We start from the raw sequence: 27,822 nt of genomic DNA on the forward strand, positions 1-27,822 counted from the left end.
ACCTGAGGTCTGGCACATACATTTTTGGATACCATTTACTGCTCAGCTATCCTGAATGTAGTAGCTCTACTGACTCATGTACTTCAGGTAACTGTTTGTAACTCAAAGACTCATTAGTGCAAGCTTTGGAACAGTGAGACTGAATGTGCACAAATGCAGACTTACATGTATTAAGTCCAAGTTCAATGTATTTCAGAGTATTTCCTTTTCCCAAGGTATGACAATCTCAGCGTTAACCTGTATAAATAGTTAGGGTGTGGGAGGTGTGTTTATGTGTATGCATGTGTTGGGGGGCTTACCCTCTGTAAAAACAACTTTAAAGGAGCATGATGATTGTTGGCATTTACTGTTTTCCTCTATTATTCAAATTTTCTCTAATTCTGAGACTTACAGTTAGGAGTCTCAGAATTTCACTAATGAGCGTATACTATATAGTAAAATGTTTTTTGGGGGGTTAAATGCACTGGATGGACAGTTAGAGTTATTATTATTATAATAATTATTATTATTATTACTATTAGTTGTAGTATAATACTAGTAGTAGAAGCAGCAGTAGTACCATTTACTTAAAAATCATGCTGTCAGTCTGGAGCATTGCAGCTCATAAGGGTATACCTTTCAGCTATTCCAAGTATATAGTTAATACTGGAGACTGAACACCCTCAGCAACTATTTGATTTTGCAGCAAATGGCATTGATTAAGGAATGAGCGCTGAATTGGCTAGACTGATTTTTTTTTTTTTATTAATAGTGGGTACTTAAGGAATCATGTATTATTTGGCTATCCTATGTATTTGTACAGCACATTATTTTAAAGTGGAAGTGGGACACACAGACAGTATCTCGGCATTTTTGTGGTGTGTTTGGATGGGGAGGAAAACCAGAATAGCAGGTAGGGAAGGTCTCCATGTGTGTGCTACTTTGTTCCATATCTTTGCTTCAGTCATCTGAGCATGATTTTATCTGTCATCAATGACAGGAATAGCCATTCCTGACTGATGTGTGTAACATGGTGGATCTTCAGAAAGACTGAATGATTTGCAGTTTATTAATAGTGGATTCTTGCACTGAAAATTGGCTGCGTGTGTCCTTTAGAATATTGTCCCTTTTACTTAGTTCATGAACTGATATTGGATCTGCTTTATATCAGTCAGCCAAGCTGAGCCCTGAAGTAAACTTGCCATTGGAGAACTATCGATTTAGGGCAGAATTTAGAAGAGATCTAATGCTGACATGTGATAAGAAATAAGTGCAACTGTTTGACATACCATGGTGTTGTGTGCACATTTGATGATGCTGATGGATCACTTTCCCAACAGACTCTAAATGGAAATTCTGTGGTTTAAGAAAAGAAGCATTAAGTGGTCTCCCAGCACAAAGGAAAACAGAAAGGGACTTTAACATAGAAGCCAGTCCACAAAATAATCACTACATGGAGGATTAAAGTTATATTAATTCAACTTTACTACACAGATTAAAGTTAGATTAATCCACTCTGTGGTCTTATGGGGAAGAAGTAAACTAGGCAACAATTTACTTTGCTATGATAAACAAGAAGAAGAATGTGTTATTTCTGTTACTTGTCCTTCTGGATTAATAAAATGTGACCATTGAGTAGTCGGCCATAAACCTGAGGTTACCTGCTGTTTTAACACCTGGTGAGCAGATGAGCTTCTTCCAGACACAAGGTGAGATAGAGAAGAACAAGACTTGTAGTTTGGCAGCACAGCACATATGTTTAGAAACTAGGGAGTTACTGTAAGAAGAAAGACTTCTGACATTTAGTGCAGAGAACTAAAGTTCTGACTGAGCTGCTTCCTGTGCCAGAGATACACTGTCTGAATCTTTCCACCTTCATTTGTCTACTCTGTAATCTTAAGTGAGTCACTTATCCTGAGAGTGCTTTGGGTCAATTGGGAATTTGGGCTTGGCTCCTTAATGGTCTCCTGAATTGTATCCAAGTAAGTACCTGTGAACCTAAGTAGAACATTTTAACATTTCCTTCATTACTGATATTGGCCAAAAATGGAAACTTGGAAATATGTTCATCTGTTACAGTGTTACTTTCAGAATTCAGAGAATATATTTTATTAACTTGGACATCAACTGTTGGAGTTTTGCCTACTCATTGCAGATAATCATAATTGACTGCGATTTTATGATTCTTTTTGCAGGGGGTAGAACACCCCTGTACCCCATATGGATGTTCTGAGCCCGTAGCCTCAATAAATATACTAAAGACTCAAAGAAAGTATATTTATAAAGGCAGTATATGCAGTTGAGTGGCTTGCACTGGAATAGAGAAGTTCATTCTGCTATAAGCAGATGAGCCATATGCCACTGAACACACAATAAGTGAAAGATAATCAAATCTGAATTCAAATATCTAGACAGCATTGGAAAATAATAAATTCTTAAAATATTCAGAGCACAACACAGCCACTTAATGAAATGGAAGTCTAATTATCTCTTATTTATTCATTGAATTACTTTTAGACCAGATTTATGTTGTCTTGTGAATCATGTTTGGCATCTAATGTACTGTTTTAATTTATTTTTATCTTTATTCATAAAGTTTTAAAAGCAAATCTTGGAAACCAGGCAGAACATATTTTTAAACAGCGTACATATTTTTATGCAGATTCCACATACGAGTCTATAGAGATATGTTGGGCATGGTCTTTGCAATTGCAGAAATCAACAGAATTCCTCTTATTCTACCCAATATTACAGTAGGTTTCAATATTTATGACTCCTGCTATTCAGATATAAGAACTATTCAGAGTGCCATGGCTATCTTATCTGGAAATAATGATGCAATTCCTAATTTTGCCTGCAGACCATTTATACCTCTGGCTGGTATTATTGGAGACTTGGTTTCTTCATTGTCCATTACATTAGCAAGGATACTGGGAATATACCGAGTTCCACAGGTATGAATTCCGTGGTGAGTCAGAATGTCCACAAATGAACTCTGTCTATGGATGAAAAAGGATATAACATTCAAAAATTCATAAACAAATATTAGCAAGGTGAAATAACTATTGTTACAGTCTGTTTGTCAAAATGGCCCTGATATCTGTTGTTTAAAGAGATCATGGACATCATTTATTTGTACTATGACTGAATTCTTACCCATTCCCTTTTAATCTAATAATTCTCAAAACCAGGTATGACCGTAGCATGTGCCACAACAGCTGACAGAATGTTCAATGGAGTGTTGGTGAGTGCATTATTTTTGTATACAGAGGATTCACATGTCCCAGTTTAATTCATCTGAGTAACGGGTCTATGACACTGGATTGAAAACTGATTTCATCGAACGGCTTTTACACCGAAAATACTGTTGATAGAAATTGGTTTTGTGAGATCACGGTACAGTGAAAATCGGAAAATTTGCCCTTTTCTCACTGTATGCCATCTCGTAGTTGTGCCCCCCACACCCCGCGCTAAATACATATGCCAACTTCAGATTTCAATCCAGTGTCATAAACCCTGAGTAACAATTTTTTTATTTCTATTACCATAACTGTTACTTGCTTTAAAAAAATTACATTACATATTGCTTATTTAACTCAGGATACTCTATAAATTAATCAAGTTACCCTTCTGTAATGTACCCTCATTGACTTTACAATGATTATATTATCCATTCTGGTGACACTATGTTACTGTTGCCATACATTTGTGTCTTTATTGCATCAATTACATGAGAAATTTAGAATTTTGCAAAAAAGTGAGGTCAATATTGGGATCTAGAAATAGGCAGGGAAAAAAATGTTTGTGGATGCACCATTATAATGTATGACAGGTTGACTTCTAAATCTTTAAAGACCAAAAATCCTGTGACCAAAATCTTGAAAGTTCAAAATACTGAAAACTCAAAATACTGAATCTCATAATAGTGAAAACAAACAGGATACCAGTACTTACTATATTCCAGCATGAGTACATACATAAACAAATAAAAGACAAACCATATTACTCTTCTCTAAGTATAAGTAGGGGGACAAGCCCCCTTGCACCCCCCACACACACCCTGGTACTTAAATATATAACTCCGAGATTGCACTTAGTGTAGTGAAGTTGAAGGGTAATATGTTTCTGTATGTACTCATACTGGAATATATTAAGTGTTGGTATCCTGTGTGTTTTCAGTATTATGAGATTCAGTCTTTTGAGTTTTCAGTATCTGAACTTTCAAGATTTTGATCTCAGGATTTTGGGCTTTCAGGATTTAGAAGTGAATTCTGTATGACACCTCCTCCATTGCCTGTCTAACTACATAGTGTGATACACATGCTTGTCTATTTAATGGGAATTATTAATAAGATCCTTGACATTTACATATAAATTGCTGAGAAGTCGCACAACCCTTTTATAACAATAGCTTGGTGTTTTTCCTAATTGTTTAACCTTATATTTTCTTATGTAGTTATCTGTAAAATGTTCATCCATTTGCCTAGATTTAACATGTTAGGGCTTAGTCTGGTTTCATTATTTTAGTGTTGCATGCATTCCCACAGCAGTTTATTTATTTATTGCATGATTGATTAATTGACTGATTGCATTTTATTCTGTTTACTGGGGTAGAACACTCATCAAAGGTTCAAGTAATTGTGAAGGAAACATAAGTCTAACTAGGTTCATAGCTTAAAGTTTGCAGCTTATTTGAAGAGGATGGGTTTCTTAACTGACTCCCCATTGTAACCCTGTCATTACTTTCTGTCTTTCTGACTAAAACCTTTACTTGTTAATGTTATATCATACAGCCATTAGACATTTCTTCAGTTACTGTCAACCATCTTTCCAACATCTGGACCTTTCATATCCTTCAGTAATCTCTTGTGACACATTAAGTTAAAATCACTACTTAAGCTACAAGAATGTAATGCCATAATAAATCCCCTATTTGACATAGTCACTATATGAATAAGGGCATTTTACTTTTGTCAGTTTAGGCCCGTTGGCATTAAAATAAAAACAGAGTGTCAGTGGGCCAGACAAAAGTGCCATTTACAACTATCCAGCCTTTTAATTACTTTGGCTTCTGGCTCTCCCATGGCTTTACCATCAGCTGACCTTTGGAGCCGACATTGACATCATAGCTTCTTAACATAAAACTATGCAGGCAGTATATCAAATTACTGCACATCTGGTAGCCTCCAAAACCAAATGCATAATTACAAAAAAGAGTACTTCCTTCTGCCCTGAACTAAGGGATTTCATTGGTCAGTTATGGCTTTTATATCAACAACAATAAGATGGGCATGAAGGAAGGATTAGTTCTCAAGGCCACACTGTCTTTGCGAAAAATGATATATGGTGGCTTGAATGAACAAAGCCTGCAATTTCAAGACCCTCTTAGCTGAAGTTATGGCCACAAGAAAGGCTGTCTTCCAGGACAAGAAATTAATATCACAGGAATGAGCCAGCTTGAATGGGCTTTGAGTGAGAGACTGCAACGTCATAGTCAAATCCCAAGAGAGAGAGAGAAGGATCTTTGACAGGGAGTCTGAGGAGAAAAATATCTTTTATGAAGACCCTGCATAGTCTTGAGGAATAAGTAGGCTCCCTGTTAACGTAAAAATTGGAAATGATAGCCAACTGTAGTTTTATGATAGAGAAACTGGCACTGTTTTAATAAAGAGATGATAAAAACAGAAAAATATTTGAAACCGGAGCAAAGAAGGGGTCAAGATTTCTTTCATCAAACCAAAAAGAAAACCATTTCCACTTACTGTTGTAGAGTTTTTGAACTAATGATTTCTGAGAGGAAAGAATAATTTTCTTAACAGGGGAAGCTAGCCTGTACCCTTTTAGAATCACCAGAAGTGGAGAAACCATGCAGTTAGATGAAGGGATCGGAGGTTCGGGTTTTCAGCTCCAAGGGATGAGAGATGAGATCCGGAGTGAGATCTAGTATCCATGGAGGACACTTCAGATGAGACCGTAGGAAGGGATACCACACCTGATGAGGCCAGAAAGGAGCAATGAGGATCATGGGACACCAGTCTGTGGGCTTTCTGTAGTACCTTGGGTAATCAATGGAATCAGAGAATATGCATAAAGGAGATCTGGGGGCCAATCATGGACTAGAGCATCCCTTGGGGGCTCCCCCTCCAGAGGAATCAGGCCAAAGTGCCTGCTGCATTTGCTTTTCATTTGAGATTCAAAGAAGTCACAGCAAGGCTGGCCCCATTGGCCAAATATTTGCGATGCTACTGATGGGTTGAGGAACCACTCATGTGGGCTCAAGATGGACCGGCTGATTCTGTCAGCCAAGATGCTGGACTCTCCAGGTATGTATGTTGCAAGAAGAAAGAGACTGGAAGAAATCGCCAATTCACACAAACTCATGGCCTCTCTGCACAGCGGATAAGAACATGTTCTTCCTTGCTTGTTGATGCATCAGACCACTGACATCTTGTCTGTATGAACTGCAATCATCCCCAGAGGAAGGTAATCATGAAGGCTTGCAACATCAGCAGGATTGCTCTTATCTCTAGAATGTTTATGTGCAACTTGGTATCTGTAGGGGACGACATGCCTTGGACTGTTCTGCCCTGAAAATGCCCCCCCACCCTAGCAGGGAAGTGTCTGTGGTCACTGCCACCATGGGAAGGGAAAGAGAAAAAGGTCTGCTTTGGAAGAAATCCTCTGAAAGAAGCCATCATTGAAGATGTTACCTGCAAATGGATATCAGCATAGACATAGGAAGATAGAGAATGGACCACTGGACTGCTACAGTCCACTGGAGTACTCGCATGTAATATCTTGCCAGTGGTACAAGGAGGATAGCTGCTGACATGGACACAAGGACCCTGAGAATGAGATATTCTTGAAGCAAGGGGACCTCAAGAATCACCTTGACCTGCTGCCTGAGCAAAGCTACTCTCTGAGGGGGCAAAGCTGCAATTTCTGTAACTGTGTTCAGCTGGGTTCCTATAAACTCCAGACTTTGCACTAGAGTCAGTTTTGATTTGGCCACATTGACCGTAATGCCTAACTCGCTGAAAGTCTCCAAAAGGTACTGCATCACTAATGTCAGTCAATGCATTGTGGGAGCCGTGAGGAGCCAATCATCCAGATATGGTAAGACCTGGAATCCCTGCAGTCTCATGTGAGCTGCGACCACTGCCAAGCATTTGGTAAACACTCAGGGGGACTGTGGTGAGTCCAAAGGGCAAGGCTCTGAATTGAAAATGATTGGCCCCCAGCTGGAAGTGCAGATGCCTCCTGGAGCATCTGTCTATCTTAAAGTGCTAGTAGGCATCCTGGAGGTCTATGGAGCACATCCACTCATCCTTGCACAAAAGTGGCATGATGGACTGAACAGTGACCATCCAGAACTTCGACTTCTAGACAAACAAATTCAACTTGCTGAGGTACAAAATCAGACACAGGTCCCTGGTCTTTTTGGCACCAAAAAAAGCAAGAATAAGTTCCCGACCCTCTTTGTCCTGCTGGAACCTCCTGGATGGCTCTTTTTTCTAGAAGTTTTAGAACTTCTCGTTAAGCCAGTTCTGTCTGACTATGTATTATGTTGGGGAGAACTCTCTTGGAACTTGGAGGTGGCTGGGAAAATGGAATGTAATCTCTGGATATGATACTGAACACCCACCGATCACTTGTTATAGATATCCACGTGTTAGGGTGCAATAAGAACTGACCCCTGACTACCTTCATGGTAGGACAGTCTGGCAACACCTCAGGGGCTCTGAAAGGGCTTTAATGAGAAAGGTTCTCTGAAGCCTTGATTCTGTGGACCCCTCTGACCCCTATGGTGGCATTTACCACTGAACCCTCTTCCCCTGCCTCTGGAAGATGGATCCTCAGGAGTGTTTAGGAAGGAACTATATGATTTTCAGAACCAAAGCTTCTTACTTCCCTGTTGGTTCTTGGAAAAAGACCTCTGTGGGTTAGAGAATTTGATCCCTACTGCCAACAGTGTTTTCCCTTCCTGCTCACTGTGGGTCAAAGTCTCCTTGGATGATGGTCCAAAAGTGAGGAACCATCAAAGGGGGCATTTGTGAAAAACACCTTAAAGGGTTCTGCAAACCTGCACAACCATATCCACACATGACTCCTCAAGGCAATGCCTGCACCAACCACTAGAGAATACCCTCAGCAGCATTAAAGATTAACCTCATCAAGGAGTTGGCAAGAGATGATAGAGTGGTGAGCTGGAAAAATACCTTTTTGAGGTCCTCCACAGAAATAAACTCTGAAAAAGAGTTGGTTAGTTCAGCAAACAGGTCTCTTTGGAGGTGGGTTAAGCACACCAGATAATTAAGAGCTCTCAAGTCAAATGTGCCTGAGGTGTAAACATGCTTCCTGTGTCTGTCTGTCACCCAAAACTCCCTGTTCAGGGGACGGACGGTGGAGGTCTGTTCAGCCAGCTCTTATTTGATGGCCATGGCAAACACAATGGCATCTACTGGAATAAGTTCACTCCGATGCATCCTGTCAGAAGGAGGAATCAGGAACTTCTCAGCCTTCTTGGGGACTGGTTCCACTGTGTCAGGTTCCTTCCATGCCCTGTGTGATAAGGATGATGAGCTCATCCACCAGGGGGACACCCAGGAAGTAGCTAAGTAGATGGGCCCATCCCAAAAGCTTTCAGGAACACATATTCCTCTGAAGATGCAGTTGGAAAGACCATCTGCCTTTGTGTTTCAACAGTTCCAGAACGTCTCCAAAGGAGGACTTGGGGGACCCATCCTCCTCATCACAATCTTTGTCCTGTGTGAGGGACTTCATGGGCAAGTCAAAGTGGCTCCTCTTGCACTTTCTCTTCTGTAGCTCCTCCTCTGTGTGGGGATCAGGGGAGGACTAAGAAGAGAGGGAAACCCTTGGATTAGATTCCATCTGAAGGCTACCTCAGGTGGACTGACCTTGGACAGGATGGATGAGCTCAGGGCTCAGAGTGGAGAAGGGCTGGAGTGGACCCAGTAAGGGGGAAGATGCTGCTCCAGACCTGGAGAAATCTGTTTTACCATATGAAAGGCTGATGGACTCAAGGAGACTCCCTCCCCCTCCCCAGGAGTCGAACCTACCTGGCAGGAAGGAGTGGAGCCAAGCCTGGGTCCTGGCCCTCCAGACAGTAATGGCCTTGAGCTGTCAAGGTCCAAGGCCTCCAAGGGAAGGGACCAATCTAAAAAGTCTGGACCTGATCCTATCTCTAGAGACCCAGTGCAAACCTCCACGCTGATTTGAAAGCAATGGAATAGAGCTGATCAGGGACCCTAACAGAATCAGAAAAGCATGCATTCCCTGACCTGTCAATGCCTCCCTCAGGTGAACTGGGTCCTGGAATTCTGAAACAGGGAGAGTCAGAAGAGGAGAGAGCAATATTGGAGCCAGGGATCTCACAAGCCCGAGCAGGCTTGAGATGCCAAGAGACCCATTTCTATCTGGGCCCTGAGGAAGCTCCTCATCATCCTGTCCATATCAGTGGGCAAAAGGCTCATGGAGGATCTGCAGGAAGCTGAAGAATGGGTGGACTTAGTCAGGAATGCAAGCCTGGACCCCAAAGCAGACATATAATGCCCACAATCCAAAGATTCACATTGAGGCCTAGGAGCTGAGAGCTTCAGATCTCTGGTGCATCCTGAAGGAGCACCCTCTAAAAGTAATATCAGCACCCGCTGGAACTTCTTCAGATCTGAAGGAGCAGACAGATACAAGGAGACCTAACTCTAAAAGGCCTCCACTCCAAGGAAACTTTGGACCCTACTGACAGATTCAGAGATACAGAATCTGACATGGCCAAAGGCATCTTTTGATCTGGAGATCTCTGATCCAAAAGCCCGGGCTGTTTCTCAGAGAAAGAAGGACAAGTGCCTGTTGAAGCAGAGGGAGCTTTTCTTTCAGAATCCTTGAGGTTTGAAGTAGCTGGGGACCTAGAGACAAAAGGACCTCCTTGAGCTATGCCTCTCAACAGCAACTTATTACAACAGTCCACCAGCACTCGAGGGTTGAATGATGCACAGACAGACCAATCAACCTCAAGGTGGTTGGCACCAAACAATAGACACACGTCTTGTGGGCATCAGAATTAGGCATATTATGCCCACAAGAAGACCACCTTTTAAACCCTGTAGGTTTGTCTTTTTCAGACATACCTAAAGGACAGAAGACACACACATACACACACACACACACACACACACATACACACACACACTCAAAAACCCAAAACATAAATAAACAGGACTAAAAACTCCTGTCAAGGACCAGCTATCTACCAGCAGAAAGAATTAGTACAACTACTTTAAGAACTCAAACTAATCCTGTCAGTTATATAAGACAAAAAGGTGTGAAACAGCGAATAGAGAAAAGGGGGAAATACAAAAAAAACCTAACACTAGAGACCAACTAGAAAGGGAGGTGAGGACAGAGGAAGAAGACTACCTATAGCCTGACAGAGAAAGAAAGAAAGTCACTTATCTGACAAAACCTGCAAAAACAATTAAAGCATCTGCGAGCCAAGAATCAAGTCCATGCGTAAACGAGGCAAATGAGATCTGAGGGTTAGAGTGTGAAAGGGGATTATAAGAGAGGGGGGAGGTTGTGCCTTGAATCTATGTCTTGTATAGTGCTGGGTCGGACCCAATGTCAGATCCAAGACCCAGTTGTGAGGAATAATGAAATGGAGAACATCAGATCTTACCCGCGGTGGTGGTGCTGCGGTAGCGTTGTCACCTCACAGTAAGACGCTGTCCGGTTCGATTCTCAGCTAGAGCATCTTCTGCACGAGACATGTGTGAATGGGCGTACCTTTGTTGAAGGTTGCGCGTCAGGCCTGGCAAGTTGGTACATAAAAATCTACTGCCAAGCATTAACGGACCGGAGTTCCGCTGTGGCGACCCCTAACTGGGAAAAGCCGAAAGACACAGACAGAGAACATCAGATCCTAGCCTTAAAAACATCCTACACCCTTACTCACCCAATAGAGCTCTGTGTTCAACTGATAAATTTCTTGTAACAAACAAATCTAATAATGACACTGGTGACTGCCTCTACTCTGCTCATGTCTCTAAGCTACAGAATCTTCTACTTTTTGAAATAAAAAAACTCAACAAAAGCAAATCCTTTAGAGACCATCAAACACATCCTCAAAACCAGGTGGCTGTGTCTCTGTTCATTCCCTAACTAATCTGCACTATACCTATCCCCCCTTCTTCTAAGCACAACATACTACCTTCTTTCTCTTCTGTCAGCCTTGTCTATTAATGATCATTTCAGAGCTACCAAAATTCCTCTCTCTCTGTCTTAACCAAAATGATTTTTAATACTCCAATCATAACACAAAATCCTACTTTTCTCATTTTCTTCTTTTCTGTTATATGCCTGCACTTAGGGTTTTGAATTTTCCCACCATCAATTTTTAATTTGAAGCTATTTTATAAGCATGTTAATGTTTTCTGTAGCTATATGTCAGAATATAATCTGTTACTCTGTCTATATCTTAGAATGTGTATTTAAAAGTGATTTTTTATGCTGTAATTGCACCTGAATTTCTTTCAATGTAAAATTGTTTTTGGACCTTTTCTATCCAGATCTCCACTGAAAATGGGTAACTTTTATCAACCCAGCCAGACCAACTGGTCAACAAATGCCAGTGTGTGTGTGTGAGTGAATGTATGTGGTCTGTAGCATACACAGTTTGTGCCCCTTAACATAAATGTTTGCCAGTACATGTTGCATGTTCAGCCTACAGGTGACAACATCAGGTAATAGATTCTAACAAAGCACTACTGTTGAATACCATCTCTGTGTATTGTTTGTATGCACAGGCTGCTAGTCTGACTACATATAAGGACAGAGACTTTGGATGCCTAAAAAGATATAAACTGTACAAGTGCAGACTACCTGTAGGTACAAGATAGGTACCTCCCTGGAAGTACAAAACTAAATATTTCAGTTACAGGTTGTGGCAAGCAGCTACACAGATGTATTCTGTATTTCTTGTTACTACCCAAGCAGTCACGGTATCCTGTTTGTCCATGGATTACATAATAAAATGTAAGCCAGATAATAAAAAAACAAACTATGTATATCTCAGGTATGATGCCATCTCCCACAGAGTTGATATACACATTTTACATAATCTTGCTGTATATAGCACTTCTATGTTCTAGGAAGTGTCTCTCCCCCTAACAAAAACATTTTACATACACTGCCAGTTGAGCAAACATGCAAGGGCAAATACAAGAATACAATTAACCGAATCTGGACCTATCTGGGCCTTCACAACTTCCTCTTCATGGCCTCAGGCAATAGCAGCAAACACACCTGATATCTGTAAGATTTGTATTGAACCAAGCTTCACTTTGACAATACAAATTACTCACACGAGATATGCTGTGGAACTTTAATGCTGAAGTACTCGCTGACTTTCAGCTATTTGGTTTGGGCCAATATAACACTCTTTTGATTGGCACAACTGACATTACACTTGAACAGAGCTATAGCCTACAATTTAATACAGCATATTACCTATTCAATTTACAAAACACTTTCTGCTACAAGTAGAGCAGCTAAGTCCAAAGATAGAAAGTTCAAAGTTATCCCACAAAAAGAAATGTAACTTCTAATAAACAAAGTGTGTGCACCTGTAACTGCAGTTTGGGAGACTGCTAGCTAATAATCTTCTATAGAATGATGAGGCTGTTGGCCACAGGCAAACTTTATATTACATCAGTTCAGGCCTCTGAGGAGGGTAGTCATGATTTTTGGGCACAACCTCATCAATGCTACTGAATCATTTTATCTCTGTGTAGTGCCTGTGAATGTATTCACACTAAGAGGCTCCCTCAGTCTCATTCACTTGCATAAGGTCCTGCAAAGTGCATTCAGAAAGCGTGGACAGATCATTTACCCTGACAGAGACATCTTGCCACATATAGGAATGTTGTGGCTGATAGAGGCTCTACAGAACAAATTTGGCTTCATAGTTAGGCATAATGCAAGTGGTACGCACATTTACTGCCATATTGCACACCTTTATACCACCCTGATATGCCAACATTTTCAGTGCTACATAATGAAGACCCCACTAAAGTTGTGCTACTAAGATGTCTACACATGATTGTCAGAGGCCTGCTATAGTTCTCTGTAAAGATACCTGTTGAATGGCCATGGCTTCTAAGAGCATTTATTCTGGCAGAGCACCCCTGTGCTGCAGTAAAGAATATAAAATCTACATATTGGCCACCTGGAATTTCCACTTGGGGATCATATGATGGTCCCCAGCATAAAGTCAATGCCTGGCACAGTTTTGCCAGAATGGTGTCTGATGTCACTGCCATGGTCATATCTACTAACTTTCTTAACCACTGGAAAGAAGAGTTTGGTGTAAGGCCACTGGAGATATATTGTAAGCATCTGTCCAGTATACACAAACATTCTTTTCCTGCATAGTAATGTGTATGTTGTAGGCATGATACTGAAGAGTATATTTTATTTCAAAGCTATGGAGGCTATACAGGAGAATAATCATGTGTATCAGAGGAGAAATTAAAGAAGGCATGGAGTGGATATTATTTCATTTCCTTCTGTTCTTAGAAGTGTCTTAATAGTTTATATATTACTGCATTAGTTACTAGACAGCAATATGCACATATGCCACTGTGAATACATAAGGGTGGCTATCATCAGATGTACAGGGATTCATGGTGAAGTTTGGATGCTATTCAGAGTATGAGCAACAGTTATTCATGGTGTCTGTGTGTGACCTTTGCAGTTTGATTCCTGTATACCTGCTATTCTTACAAACCATGATGGGTGTAGAATGGCAGGTTGGCACAGGCTCGCCATATTGTCCCAGCACTGTACAGCCAAACTTTCATAACCACAACTCATAAACAAAGACATTGGTAACCTCCAAACTCTGGATCCCACCCAGTTTGGGTTTGTGAAAGGCAGATCATGCCTCCTGAACCCGATCGACTTCTTTGAGGCAGTCACCAAAGCCGTAGATGAGGGTAAGGTGGTTCACACAGCCTATCTTGACCTCTCCAAGACTTTTGACACCATCCTCCATTCTGGAATTATAACTAAACTCACTAAACTAGGTGAAAATCCCTACGTCACAAGATGGGTTGCCAACTGGCTCACTGACAGAACCCACACTGTAAAAGTTGCACACTCCAAATCTGACCTCAAAGCAGTGACAAGTGGAGTACCACAGGGTTCAGTCCTGGGACCTCTCCTGGTTGGTATCTACTTCTCTGAAGTACAGGCTAACACAGAAGACCTCTAGATAATGAAGTTCACAGATGACTGCAAACTAGGAACCATAGTCGAGTCCCAAATGATGTGGAAATCCTACAGAAGGGCATCGCTGAGACAGATGCCTGATGTCAGTCATGACCTCAAGCTCAATGCCAAAAAGTGCATTGTCATCCCCTTTGGTAAAAACTCTGTACCCATTAACTACTACATAGACAGCAGTCTACTTAACACCGAATGTGTGATAAGAGACCTTGGGACCCAGGTGGACAGTAGGCTGTCCTTCGATAGTCACATCGCCACAGTAGTCAGGAAGTCCTTCTATGTGGCACAGTCATCATAAAAGGGTTGTCATCCAGGAAAAAAGAGGTCATTGTTCCCCTCTACTCGACACTCATTAGACCCATTATAGAGTACAATGCCCCTTTTGGAATGTACCTCACAAGACATCTGCAGCAGCTGGAAAGGCCACAGAAGTGCCTCACAAAGAGGATTACTGGCCTCAAACAGACGCCCTACACTGACCGTCTCAAAAATTCAAGCTTTACTCCATAGCATATTGCCTACTCCGAGGTGATCTCTGCCTAACATATAAAGCTATGTCAAACCCAGAGCTGTTGGACATGCTACACCTAAAGAAATCCCAATCCCTCTGAGCTACACACTCTAGGGACCTAAACCTTGTCACCACAATAAACAGGACATGTTGGAGGGATAAATTCCTGTCCCAGAGACTTCCCATACTCTGGAACAGGCTACCCATCTATGTCAAGCAAAGTTCTTCATTAGCACTCTTCAAGAAAAATCTTCATGAGTGGATGGGAAATAGGAAATACACCCTGCGGATCACTTCTGTGTCTCTGCTCAACAGTGGCACAGGAAAATAACTTTCTTGGGTGGTGTAAGCCAGGGAACCTTGTTGGCTAGGCTTACGTAGGTCCTCGGGTCGATAGCCTAGTACCTACCTATGAACCTATGAACTACACATGTCAGGACTGCACCCTCTGTCCGGCCTGTTCAAATAGTGCTTCATAACACAGCAGTATTTTACATCATACAATCATATGCAGTTAGTCAAGCTGCAGCTTTATACAGCTGTACTTATATAGCTGTATGACGTCATTCATTATAAGCATTTAATATATTAATTATATTTATGGCATGGAAATATTTTCATCTCTGTCCCCTCCCCTCCTTTCTTACTATCCTTTCTTTTAAAATTATTTTCTGTTTATTTCTCTCCATTTGTTTTTCCATTTTGTACAGCAGCTATGACAATGCTGGTGGTATGGCCAAGGCCTATGATCCCTTAGCAGACCAAGCCATTTTTTTTGTCTTCCCAACCAGCATCCTAAGCTGCCTTCCCAATGGCTGCAGTAGGGGACAGCCAGGTTGGCACCTCCCCCTGCCCTTGGTAGTGCATCACCAGCTGGGATTGTCATTGTTCCCTCTGGTGGCACTGCCAGGAATAATGAATTTGCCACACTCAGGGAGATGATGGAGGTGATGTGGTGAGGAAGATGTTAGACTACTAGCTGAAATCCCATATCAGTAATTTAGAATGCCTCCTCTTGAAGCCTGTAGAGTCGCATCATTACCTCCTCCTGCCATCAATACCTCAGGCAGGGATTAGCAGGGAGGGTGACTTGGATGCTATTTCATCTATCCAGGGTGTTGCCAGACAGTGTGATATCGAAAGCTGTACCATGACTAACCTCCATCTCATTTCTCTCCCTTATGTGTCAATGCACTCCACTGCTTGTTGTCCAATCCTCCCCATCAGCAGTGTTCTCCCTTTGTTGTACATCTCTGAACATACTGTCTTCATCTACCCTCAATGTGATAGCACCTCACGTCTTAGTATTTGTGCATCTTATGTGTTTGTGAATATGCCTCTGGTATGGACCCTTATCCTCTTACCATACCTTAACCTTCCCTTATACCCTTTCTTAGTTTCTCTTCTTAAAAAAGGGTACCTGTCTCCCAAAAAAATATTGTACCCTCCCTCTCTACACACCCATCCTTACTTTCCCTGTTTCCCTTGTGTATTGCCCTCTACTTGCTGCCCCATTTTCTTACTGCCCTGTACTCCAATTTCTACCTCTTTTTATGGCCAAAAACAGATTTAAACATTGCAGGGTCCCCTTAAAAAATCTCACAACATAGCACATGTGCACAAGCTTAGGTACCCGCTTCCATTCTGCTTGTCAGTTTTTCTCATCCGAATTCTAGCCACAGTTGTGAGTTCTCCACTTTCACAGTACATTCTGTTCCTAAAGTGAGTTGGTTCACTTAATTAGCTGCAAAGAAGTGTGTGGCTTTCTACATTCATAACTAGTATTGAGCTTTGGGCCACATTATACTGTGAGCTGTACCACAAGGTGTGTTTCTGAATCTGAGCTGCAGTTAAAGTAGAGGAAATGAAGAGGCTATATCTTCAATGAGACCACTAAATACTAGAGATAGCAGAAATTTTCCTTTTTTTCCAGTATTCTGCTGTCTCATAACTGTTATATTTAAGTTAGCGAGTGTGTGAGGAGAGTTCCTTCCCCCATTAGGATGGGCATGGACATCTTGCTTACTTGAACCAACACATAGCAGAGGCACATGTCAAACTAAAATACCTGGCCTGTAAACAAGGATTCTTTTTCCTGTATACCACTGATGCAGGCACAGAGAAGCTGATGTTTCATCCACTAACAGCTTGATAAGCTGTTATATAGTTGTTGCTCTTATACACAAAATGAAGCATGGCAGCACAAAGTGTACTATGGTTTTTAAAGTTGTTTCAGCTTCCTAAAGCTGTTCTGTGTTGGCTGATGTTAATACTCCAGTGCAAAACTAAAGTATAATAGTGCTGAAAGGTGTTTATCAAAATTATTAAGCAGTTTTCTAATGTCATAAAGGAGCTTAACAAAGTCGTATTCACAATTTGGAACTTAATAGCAACAGTCTATACTTTATGAGCTTATTACAGAGATGTTCTTACATGTGAAGCTTGCTATAATAGAGTTATTTTCCCATAGTTTTGGAGTATATTCAATGTGTGCCATGCATTACATCTATGTATGCGTATATATATATATATATATATATATATATATATATATATATATATATATATATATATAGGTATCTGTATATCTGTCTATAGATGTATACAAATGTATGCAATGTATGTGTTTTTTATATATATATATATATATATATATATATATATATATATGTGTGTGTGTGTGTGTGTGTGTATATGTATATATATATATATATATATATATATATATATATACACACACACACATATCACTGATTCAAAACTATCTACTAAGATGTGCTAGAATTTTCATAAAAATAAAAAAAAAACTATTTGCAAACAGACGAACTTAGAGACTTGCTAACTACTTCAGTTAGTCAAATGAAAATGCAATTTGTTTTTCAATTAGTCTTTATATATTAATGGCAAAGAAGTCTTATCTGTCTGAGATTACATGTATGTTCAAGGTAATATTAATAAATGTTAATCAATATTTGAGTGTTTTCATTCATTTCATGGTTACAGGTCAAACGTCTTCAGAAATGTGACTCAAGAGAATACAGAGTGTTCACACAAAGAGGTGTGTGAAGCTAGAGATTTGCTTACATCACTTCAGTCATTTTAGTGCGGACCTTACATTAAAGTTCCCATTAAACTAGAGGGCATGTCTGCTTTAAGCTTAATTTGCCACCGTATTCCCTTACCTCTAGCAAGGTGTTGTAGTTCCCAAAAAACCTGTCCGGGCTTTCCAATACTCGGAATTTGAACCAATGTTTGTTTGTGCAGGTAAAAGTGTCCTTAGCTAGGGCATTATTGTCCTCTCTGTTTCTTATGGCCTGTCTATGTTCTTTTATTCTGTCACTGAGCTTTCTGATGGTGTTGCCTATAAAGAAGGAATTGCAGGAGGAATAGACAGATAAGTAAAACAGGTTCATGGAGCGGCATTTGTAGAAGCTATTTATAGAAATACTGGTATTCAGAGTATTCAAGGATGGAGGGGCAGCAGCAGTTACCACATTTCTTCATGCCTCTGGGTTGGTGGGCATGGCTAATAATAGCATTGTCTCTTTTTTCTAACAAGGTTTTCAGGGAGTTGGTCTTTTGGTAGCAAAAATCAGGGGTGCCTCCTAGCACTCATCCCAGTTCTTGATTGTCTGTAATGAGATCCCAGTTTTTCTCTATGATCTCTTTAAGACTCAGTGTCTGTTGAGATAGGAAGGGGGAAATCTATGGGTGGGTTCCTTCACTTGTTTGGGTTTAGCGGTATCTATATATATATATATATATATATATATATACACACATATATAGATAGACAGATAGATATAAACCTAGCTATACAGTTTTAGTCAAAATAGAGACTTATAGGAGGTATATACAGTATTCCAAAAATAAAATGCATATAATGCATGTTTATATGCTAGCCAGTTAGCTTTCTTATATCTGTTTGAGGAAGAGTTAGTGGAAAACAGAAAATAGAGTCATATAAACTAAAATTGGAAAAGTATTATGTTACACTACTGTATGTGTTGCCATTGTTTATTATGGATATGTTTAAAAGTTGCATAAATGCAGTTGGACACAGTTTAATTTGTCAAGAGACACCTGTGGGATTGTGGGTGTGGGGGTGGGGGAGATGTGTGTGAACAGAGGAATTTGAGGGAGTTAAGTGGATGAAGCAATTGTTGCAGTGTTACAGGTGAGGAAGGGTTAATGTTAAGGAGATATTGTCAGACACAAGGGATAAACACAGCCTGTGAAGCTCACCACTTAATAAGATGGCCTGTTTCCACTTATATGTGATTACTGTAGGGCAGCAATGGCTGCTAATACCACCAGGACCCTTTATATTTGCTTAGCCTCAATATGTCATTGTTGTAGCTGTCCATGACACTTGGAACCTGTTATGATAGTAAAAAGTTATAATTTATTTATTCTGTGTTTAGATGGTAAATAGAATTAATAATTGTGTTAAATTTATAGTCACACAAGCATGATACAGTTATATTAGCTTTGTTCATTCTGGGGATTGCATTCCTCATATCACATAGCACTCAGTCACCGATAACTAATGCTTTTCTACTGCTGGTCTTTTGGGGCCTTGTGGTATGATTTATGTGAGAGATTTTAGAGAATTAACTAGGTCTGTATTCTTTACTGTCTGTGTGTTGTTCATTATTTCTAATGGTAGATCTAACAAATGTTCCAGTGTTTGAATGGTTATCCCTCCTCCCAGGGCTCTCTCTCTCTTGTTTTTTTTTTTTTTTTTTTGTATGCTGAGACAGGTTGGATAAAAAAATCCAAATCACCACCATCCCATGGGAAACCTTTTATTGTTTTTTTTTTTTTTCCTATTGTGATAAGAGTTAATGGCACACTGAGAAGAGGTGTAATCAAAGGATGAGATCATATGATTATCAACTGATGATTGATCAGTAAATTTGTTTCATTATCGCACATGTTCATCTCATATCTAAAGCCAACAGAATTCATATCCTCTTGTGCTCAGATCTCTGGGACTGCCTTTGAAAGTTCACGGAACCCCAACACCTCATTTCACTTTACTATGTAATTATATTTATTGCAGCTTTCAGAGTACAGGGCAGGGGAAACTCAGACATACAGAACAAAACTTTGGGGCCACAGTATCATCAACTTATCAAGTTAATTGGAGTCATATTCATTTCTTTTTACACTTATTCTTTAGTTGTGTCCATTTCTGAAAGTTCTCTGAGTGTTTTAACTCAGGGTTCATATGAGCAACATGGCATGCACACAACTAATATTGATGAAACCAGTCTTAGAATAAATCACTTGAAATGGCCTTTTATGCTTTCCTTATCATTCTTAAAATGTTGCTATCCATCATTAGATTAAGTTGAACACATAATTAATTTAGGTAATTGTAACCAAAATGAAGTTAATAAATTATCTGAAAATTGCAATGCATGTTGAAAATTATGGACATTGTCAAAAATACTTCACGCAATTTTCCAATGGCTCTGATCAAGTGAAAATTTCAACTGTGACTACTTATAATGCCCATACAAGCTACTTGTATTCCTTACTGTCTACAATGAAGCTGTATTTGTACAAAACTGTGGTATGACTCATACAGTTTCATCGCTGTCTTAACAATGCATCAGTTTCATGTTGGATTTGTGCAAAAAGTATTCAACATTTAGTTCTAAAACTCAGTTGATTCCAAGATTTTCTACCCTATTGCAGATGTCTACTTTGTTTCTACAATGAAATATCTTAATGTCATCACTCAAATCAGTTGTGTGATTACAGTTGACTGAAACAAGTCCCTCACTGTAGTAGTACAGATCTGTGTCTCCTGTTTGCATGGCAATCAGCCCTTTATATCACCATAATCAGATATAGAGGTTATTAATTAGGTGGGTGTGCTATGATAGCGATAAATGATTGTTATGAGTCCTGTGACTCTTAAATCTTTTATGGTAACACCAATACTGTAGATTGTGCAACTGTACCAATAAAAACAATCCTGGACTATATTACTATTGTTGTGGTGTACTGGTATAGTTTAAAATCTCCTTTTTTCAAGGGAATAAGCCCCGTATACCCCCATAATAGATATAGATGTTATTAATTAGGTTGGTGTGTTATGACAGCGATTAAAGATTGTTGTGAGACCTGTAACTCATATCTTTGATGGTAACACCAATACTGTAGACTGTGTAACTATGATAATAAAGACAGTCCTGGAGCATATTGCAATCTCTGCAGTGTATAGTCCACTAAAGTCAAGCACTGATGACCTAGAGGAATTTATATATTCTTTGCATAAAACAAAAAAGAAAAGTATTTTGTCTTGCTGGTATAAAGGAATTAACTTTGTAGATGCTGGGCTTTTCTGCCTAGCTGTTTACCTGTGGCTGGCTGGCTGCAAAATTGGACCATCTGGACTACTAAACTGATATAAGTATATATTTTTTTCTCTGTTTCTGTGATATTTTACATTCCTGTGCTGCGTTTATTTATTGGTTGAATTTATCACTGCTAGCACTTGTAAAGTAATCCCATCTGTTTGTTACTGTACTTCCTTTTTTCTGTTCAGATTCTGTCTCCATTTTTCCCACCCACCCACCCATGCAACTGTCATTGTGTTCTTAAAACTCGGTGGCTTTTGAGTTGCCCGCCTCTACTATAAATTTGATATTGGACACTCCTTCCAGTCACATCAGTTCATTCTACTGAGTACAGTGAGATCACTTGGGAAGGCCCACCCCCTTATTTTCTTAACCTTGAATTTTCTTTTGTTTCTCCCTTTCTATTTAAAAAAATACATTTCAGCTGCTTTTAATGTATTTCTTTCTCTTCCTACTTTATTTTGCTTTTGCTGCTTGTTCTTAAAAGTGTTCAATTGCATTTATTCTGTTGCATTTATTGCTGCTTGTTAGTAGCCTGATTAAAAAAAAAACTTTTCAGCTACTTTAACTGTATTTGTATCTCTTCCTACTTTATTACTTTAATTTTGCTTTTGTTGCTCATTTTATAGCATTCAATTGCATTTATTCTGCTGTATTTATTACTAGCTGTTAGTTGCCTGATTAAATTGTAACTGATACTCTAAGTTCCTCAGTTTTGGTCTAAGGACTTGGGCCTCAGGCCAATTATTTTACATTCAAAAGGTTTGCAGTCTACACTCTTGACCTGATCAAGGCATTTGACACAATACCCCATTTGGGCATTGTTGACAAACTCAAGAGGTTAGGTACAAACCCGTATGTCACCTGGGAGATAGCCAACTCGTTCACAGACAGTAACCAGAAAGTTAGAATTGGGGAGTCCACCTCTACAAAGAGGCCTAGTCACAAGTGGATTTCCTCAGGGATCAGTCCTAGGACCAGTCCTTTTGTGCATTTACTTCTCATAAGTCAAGGCCAATGTCAATGGTCCCTGGCTAACAAAATTTGCAATGATTGCAAATGAGGAACTATCATGGAATCTCACACTGACACAAACATTCTCCAGGTGGGGCTGACACAGACAAACAACTGGTGTCAGAGCCATGGACTAAAACTAAATGCCAAGAAATGCATAATAGTATCCTTTGGGAAGTCATCCATCCCTAATAACTATCATAATGACAACACATCCCTTAGAGCTGACCCAGTAGTCAGGGACTTAGAGACACATATAGATAGTAATCTAGCCTTTGACCATCATGTGTCTACAGCAGTGAGGAAATCATTCTATGTTGTGCAACTTATAAAAAAGGTATTACAGCTAATTCCAAGGAAGTCATTGTTCCACAGTATTTGGCATTTATCAGACCTGTCATTGAGTACAATGCCCTCTTTGGTATGTACCTAACCAGGCATATCCAACAATTGGAATGTCCACAGGGGTTCCTCACTAAAGGAATACAGGGCATAAGTAAAATGCCCTATGCAGACCACCTCAAGGCCCTATCCCTGTATTTTGTTGCCTACAGGCTTTTGAGAGTAGATCTATGCCTGGCGTACAGAGCATTGTCAAACCCCACTCTGATGGACCTTTTGCATATCCACAAAACAAACAGCACCAGAATTACCCTTTCTAAAGACTTAAATCTTGCCTGTGATATAAACAGGACCTGCTGGAGAGACAGGTATGTACCCCAGGGACTACCCTGTCTATGGAACAGGCTCCCCATCTATGTGAAGCAGATTTCCTCCCTAACCCAATTCAAGTGCAATTTGGACAATTGGATAGGAATCCAGAAATTCATCCCTGGTTTGGCACCTATGTCTCTAATGGACACAGGCATCCTGTAAATGGTTCATCTCCCAGTCCCATGCTCACACTCATCAAGGGTATCAGAACTTGTCAGAGATTTGGGATGCATAGCTAGGCTTAAAATTGCCCTTGTGGTCTTTAGCCTAGTAATGAACCAATGAGAGGGTGGTCTCTGCCTTTCTGAGCTGGGATTTGCTGGATGAAGGCTTATTGTGCCTGTTGTTCTAAGTGTCTTTATTCTGGTTTAAGCACTTGGGTTCCAAACCAGTTACTTTACATTGGAAGGATTCATGGTCAAAACTCTTGTGGCAAGAGAGGATAGCCTACAGCCTTCTAAGCTGGAAATTGCTAGCTGAAGGCTTATTGTGGCTGTCGTCTGAAGTGTCTTAGTTCTGGCTTAAGGACCTGGGCTGTAAAACCAGTTGCTTTACATTAAGAAGGTGTGTGGTCTAGATTCTTGTGGAGGGAGAATGTGGTATACACCCTTCTAAGATGGGAATTGCTGGTGAATTGCTGCTTTATTTAAATTTTTTTTTGCTGTTGTGACTGTGATTTTATGTACTTTGCATTTCTACTACTTCTACATTTTATAGCATAGGCTAGGTTCAGTCCTGCTGAATCTAGACTGTTTGGTATCACTTGAGCACTAAAACTAGCTCTTCATTGAAATGCTGAATGATCTGCGGCATCTGTTTTTTCCAACTGACTATAAGTGCCTGCTTTTGCTCTTATATTGCGTGTTTAATTTGTATTTGTATTCTTGAATTGTCTGAACTGTGTCTTGCCACATTTTACTGTATACTGTACTATCTCAGCTGTAACATAGCCCAGTTTCAGGTTTGCTGTTTCTGGGTCTGTTTTGTAACTTCTGAGCATCAAATTCAAGCCATTATTGTAGGGGAAGGTCATCTGCACCCTTGTGGGAGCATTTTTTTGTCTGGCTCCCATCTTATTGAGGGTGATTGGAGTAGTTCTCAGAGACAGCTTCTTTATTGGCTAGTTTGAGTTAAAAAGGTCACTTCTTGTTTTGTTTAAGACCTGTGTTTGCACTTGTTTGCATGTAGTGCATCATTGTGCACTGCTGCATAGCGGTGGTCACCATTGGTGGTTTATATGCAAATGTATTGCTTGTTAAATTTTCCCTTAGCACTTAACTTGTGGTCCTCCAGATGTTTTTCATGGCCTTGCTCTACTATCCGGTGGAACACTAAGCCTACCCTCAGAGGTACCAACACACCTCTCACCCACTAGCCATTCCTAAGTGTGACCTCTTTTTCTGACCATATAAATTCACCTAACACTATGGACAGACAATTTCCCACAGTTTTCCCCAGCCAGCTTGGTCGACATGGGCATCCTGAGGCAGTGTAGCAACTGCCTCATGTTCACCAACAACCCTCTACTCCTAGTCCACACAAGCTCAACATGTGAGAGATGCAACTATATTAAGAATCTTGAATCCATGCTCTCCCACACGCCAGTTAGTACACACGACAATGAGCACATTGTCAGCATGCACACCTCACTTCCTACTCCACCCAAATCCACATCACACATATCTACATATGTGGAGGTCCTCACCAGAAACATACCTAAACATCAGAGACCTCCCAAACACAAACACAAGCACGCTACACATAATACTACATGTGCAGTACGCAGTACACATAATAGCTCACATACCATTGTCTCACCCATCAAGCACTTAAGGCAAACCACAAAACCAAACATATTTGTAATAGGTGATTCCATCATGAGACACACAGATGTCCATCTCATCAGGCTGGATCGGGAAAAGGTCACAGTCAAACATCTGTCAGACACCAGGATACCCCATATCACACATTCACTCAACAACAGGTACTGTTATGACTCCATCATAGTCCATGTTGGTGTGAATGACTTGAGATGTACCTCTCTGTACTATATAACGAGAGACATCTCTTGGACTATGCGTCTCAGGCAGGTATGTCCCTAGTCTTAAGCAGAATTTCACCTTCCTCTAGAATAATACCTCAATACAAACAGAAAATGATTGACCTCAATAATTGTCTTAGTTTATGGTGTCATTCTAAGGGGATCCAGTATCTGCCAGCCTGGGATGACATAATCAACAGACCTCAATGCCTTGCCAGAGATGGTCTTCATCTGTCACTCCTCGGATTTTGGCTACTGGGTAAGGCTCCTGATACCCCCATAGTTTTTTTAGGCAGTGTCTCAAGGACAAAATTCCCGATATAAAAACTCCATCTAAAAACAACTTCAAGGTTATGCTGCTAAACTCTAGGTGTCTTAACACAAAACTGCATTTAGTGGAAATAGTCCTCACCTTGGAAGATGCAGACATTTGTGCAGTCACAGAGACTTGGTTCAAGGCTGTAGAGAGCACCCCAGCCATACCAGGTTACACCTCCTTCCACATGTTCAGACCACAAACTGAAGGTGTGAAAACTAAAGGAGGCAGTGTATCAATTTTCATTAAAGATAAATACACCTCCAGATTGATCAAACAGCATGATTTCCTACAGATGCTTCAGGTGCAATTAACTATTTGTTGGACATCTATTCAAGTCATTGCCAGCTACAGGACCCCCTCCATGAATCAGGACACCCATTCTACCTATTTGGATCTACCTGAGTCTCTCAAAATACAATTGAACACCATGGTTTTGTGTGACTTTAACTACCAATCCATTGAATGGGCAAATTACCCATCCTCAAACTCACTTGCCCAAATGTTTCTCGACTGTGTTAACTCCAATGCCCTGACCCAGTTGGTTGATACCCCCACAAGGGGTGCCAACATCCTGGATCTGGTGCTTATCAATATGGGGGTCCACTGTGGCATCCCCATTTTGAGGTCTTCCCTGGGGAGATCTGACCAAAAATTAGTCTCATTTGAAATAACTATCACATATGAACCCCCAGCAGCAACTAAAGTAAAAAACTTCTTCAAAGCAGATAACCTTTTATGGGATGGTATAAATAGCTTCTCTGCACCTCCCCCCTCAGATGGAACTGGCAACTATGCCAAGTTCTACACCAGTGCTTTATACAAATGGCTGTATAACTGCATTGACTCAGCCGTACCATATAGGATCAAAACAAGCATCTCAAGGAAGAGCAAACCTGCCTAATGGGAAAATGCCATTAAAAGGCTTTACAATAAGAGGAATAAAATGTTATCAGAGTAAGAGAGAGCAAGCCCTAAACTAGAAACACTCCCTCATCATCCTAAACAAGCAAAAAAGGCTTCTTGTGAAGTACTCCAAACCAAACTATGAATACAAATTAGCTTCCTCAACTAAAGACAGCCATAAGGCATTCTTTATTTACATCCGTAACCTAAAACGAATGGCCCAGATTTGTGCCGAACTAGTAGTTAGTGATACCACATATACTGAACCTGTGGACATAGTTAACCTGTTGGCTGACAGGTTCTGTGAAAACTTCACTCCCTTATCCCCAACACAAGTACTCCATGACATCCCTGCCATGTGTCCCCTACCTCGTATCTCTAAAGAGCAATTCATTATCTCCCTCCCTAAGGCCAGAAACACAGCATCTATAGAATCTGATAACATCCCAGGCTGCATCCTACATGGGTTCCAATAAGAATTAGGAACACCAATGGATACTCTTTTCAATCATAGTTGAAGCACCAGCTGCATCTCAGCTGAATGGAAAATGGCTACCGTTTTTCCCTTGCACAAAGGTGGTGCTTCCACTGACCCCAGGAACTATAGACCTAGTAGCCTGACTTGTCTTATCTGCAAGGCCACAGAGAAAATCATCATGGACCTTATCAACAAAGATCTAGGTAATCTCCAAACACTTGGCCCTACTCAGTTTGGATTTGTCAAAGGGAGATCATGCCTGTTAAACCTGATGAACTTATTTGAGAAAGTCACCAAGCCCCTGGATGAGGGGAAATTTGTGCATACAGCCTATCTGGACTTAGCCAAGGCATTTGACACTTTCCCCCAATCAGGCATCATTGACAAACTCACCCAGCTAAGTATCAATCCTTATATAGATGGGTCGCTAAATGGCTCACTGATAGAACCCATATAGTCAAAACAGGGGAATCCACCTCCAACAGCAGACCTGTAACCTGTGGTATTCCACAGGGATCAGTCGTGGGACCTCTACTGTTTGAAATTTATTTCTCTGAAATACAAGCAAAAGCTGAAGGTCTCTGGCTGACAAAGTTTGCTGATTACTGCAAACTGGGAGTGGTCATAGAATCTCCAAATGATGTCACCATCCTACAAGAGGGTCTTACACAAATAAATGATTGGTGCCAAAGTCATGGTCTTAAACTCAGTGCAAAATGTATTATCATTCCTTTCAATAAGGGCAATGTTCCTGCTATCACATCAATAGCAACACTTTAAGTATGCACTCAGTGGTGAGAGACCTGGGCACTGACATTGACAGCAACCTCAACTTTGACCACCATATCTCCACAATGGTAAGAAGGGTATTCTATATTGCTGATCTCATTAGTAAGGGCATTGCCTCCACAAAAAAAAAAGAAGTTATACCCTCCCTGTACTATTACCTCATCAGGCCAATAACTGAGTACAAACACCTTTTTTGGTATGTACCATTCCAAGCACCTGCAGCAACTGGAGAGACCACAAAGTTTCCTCCCAATGAAGATTATAGATCTTCAGCATATGTCCTATGCAGATCATCTGAAATCATTGTCACTTTATTCTGTTTCATACAGACTACTCAGAGGGAATCACTGCCTTGCATACAAGGCAATCTCTGACCCTGCTTTACTGAAAATGCTG

At 40.4% G+C, this 27,822-nt stretch overlaps 1 protein-coding gene across 1 annotated transcript in view; it reads left to right on the top strand.

Moving 5' to 3' along the window:
* Window positions 1–2,675: 2,675 nt before the first annotated feature.
* Window positions 2,676–27,822, top strand: part of LOC122788675 (extracellular calcium-sensing receptor-like) — a 140,752-nt gene continuing 115,605 nt past the window's right edge. The window contains exon 1 of the mRNA XM_044055570.1: window positions 2,676–2,933. Within this exon, the coding sequence (XP_043911505.1) occupies window positions 2,676–2,933 (258 nt within the window). The remainder of the gene's footprint in view (window positions 2,934–27,822) is intronic.

This window comes from Protopterus annectens, chromosome 14.part0 (assembly GCF_019279795.1).
Source record: "Protopterus annectens isolate FY-2018-M chromosome 14.part0, PAN1.0, whole genome shotgun sequence".
NCBI lineage: Eukaryota > Metazoa > Chordata > Ceratodontiformes > Protopteridae > Protopterus > Protopterus annectens.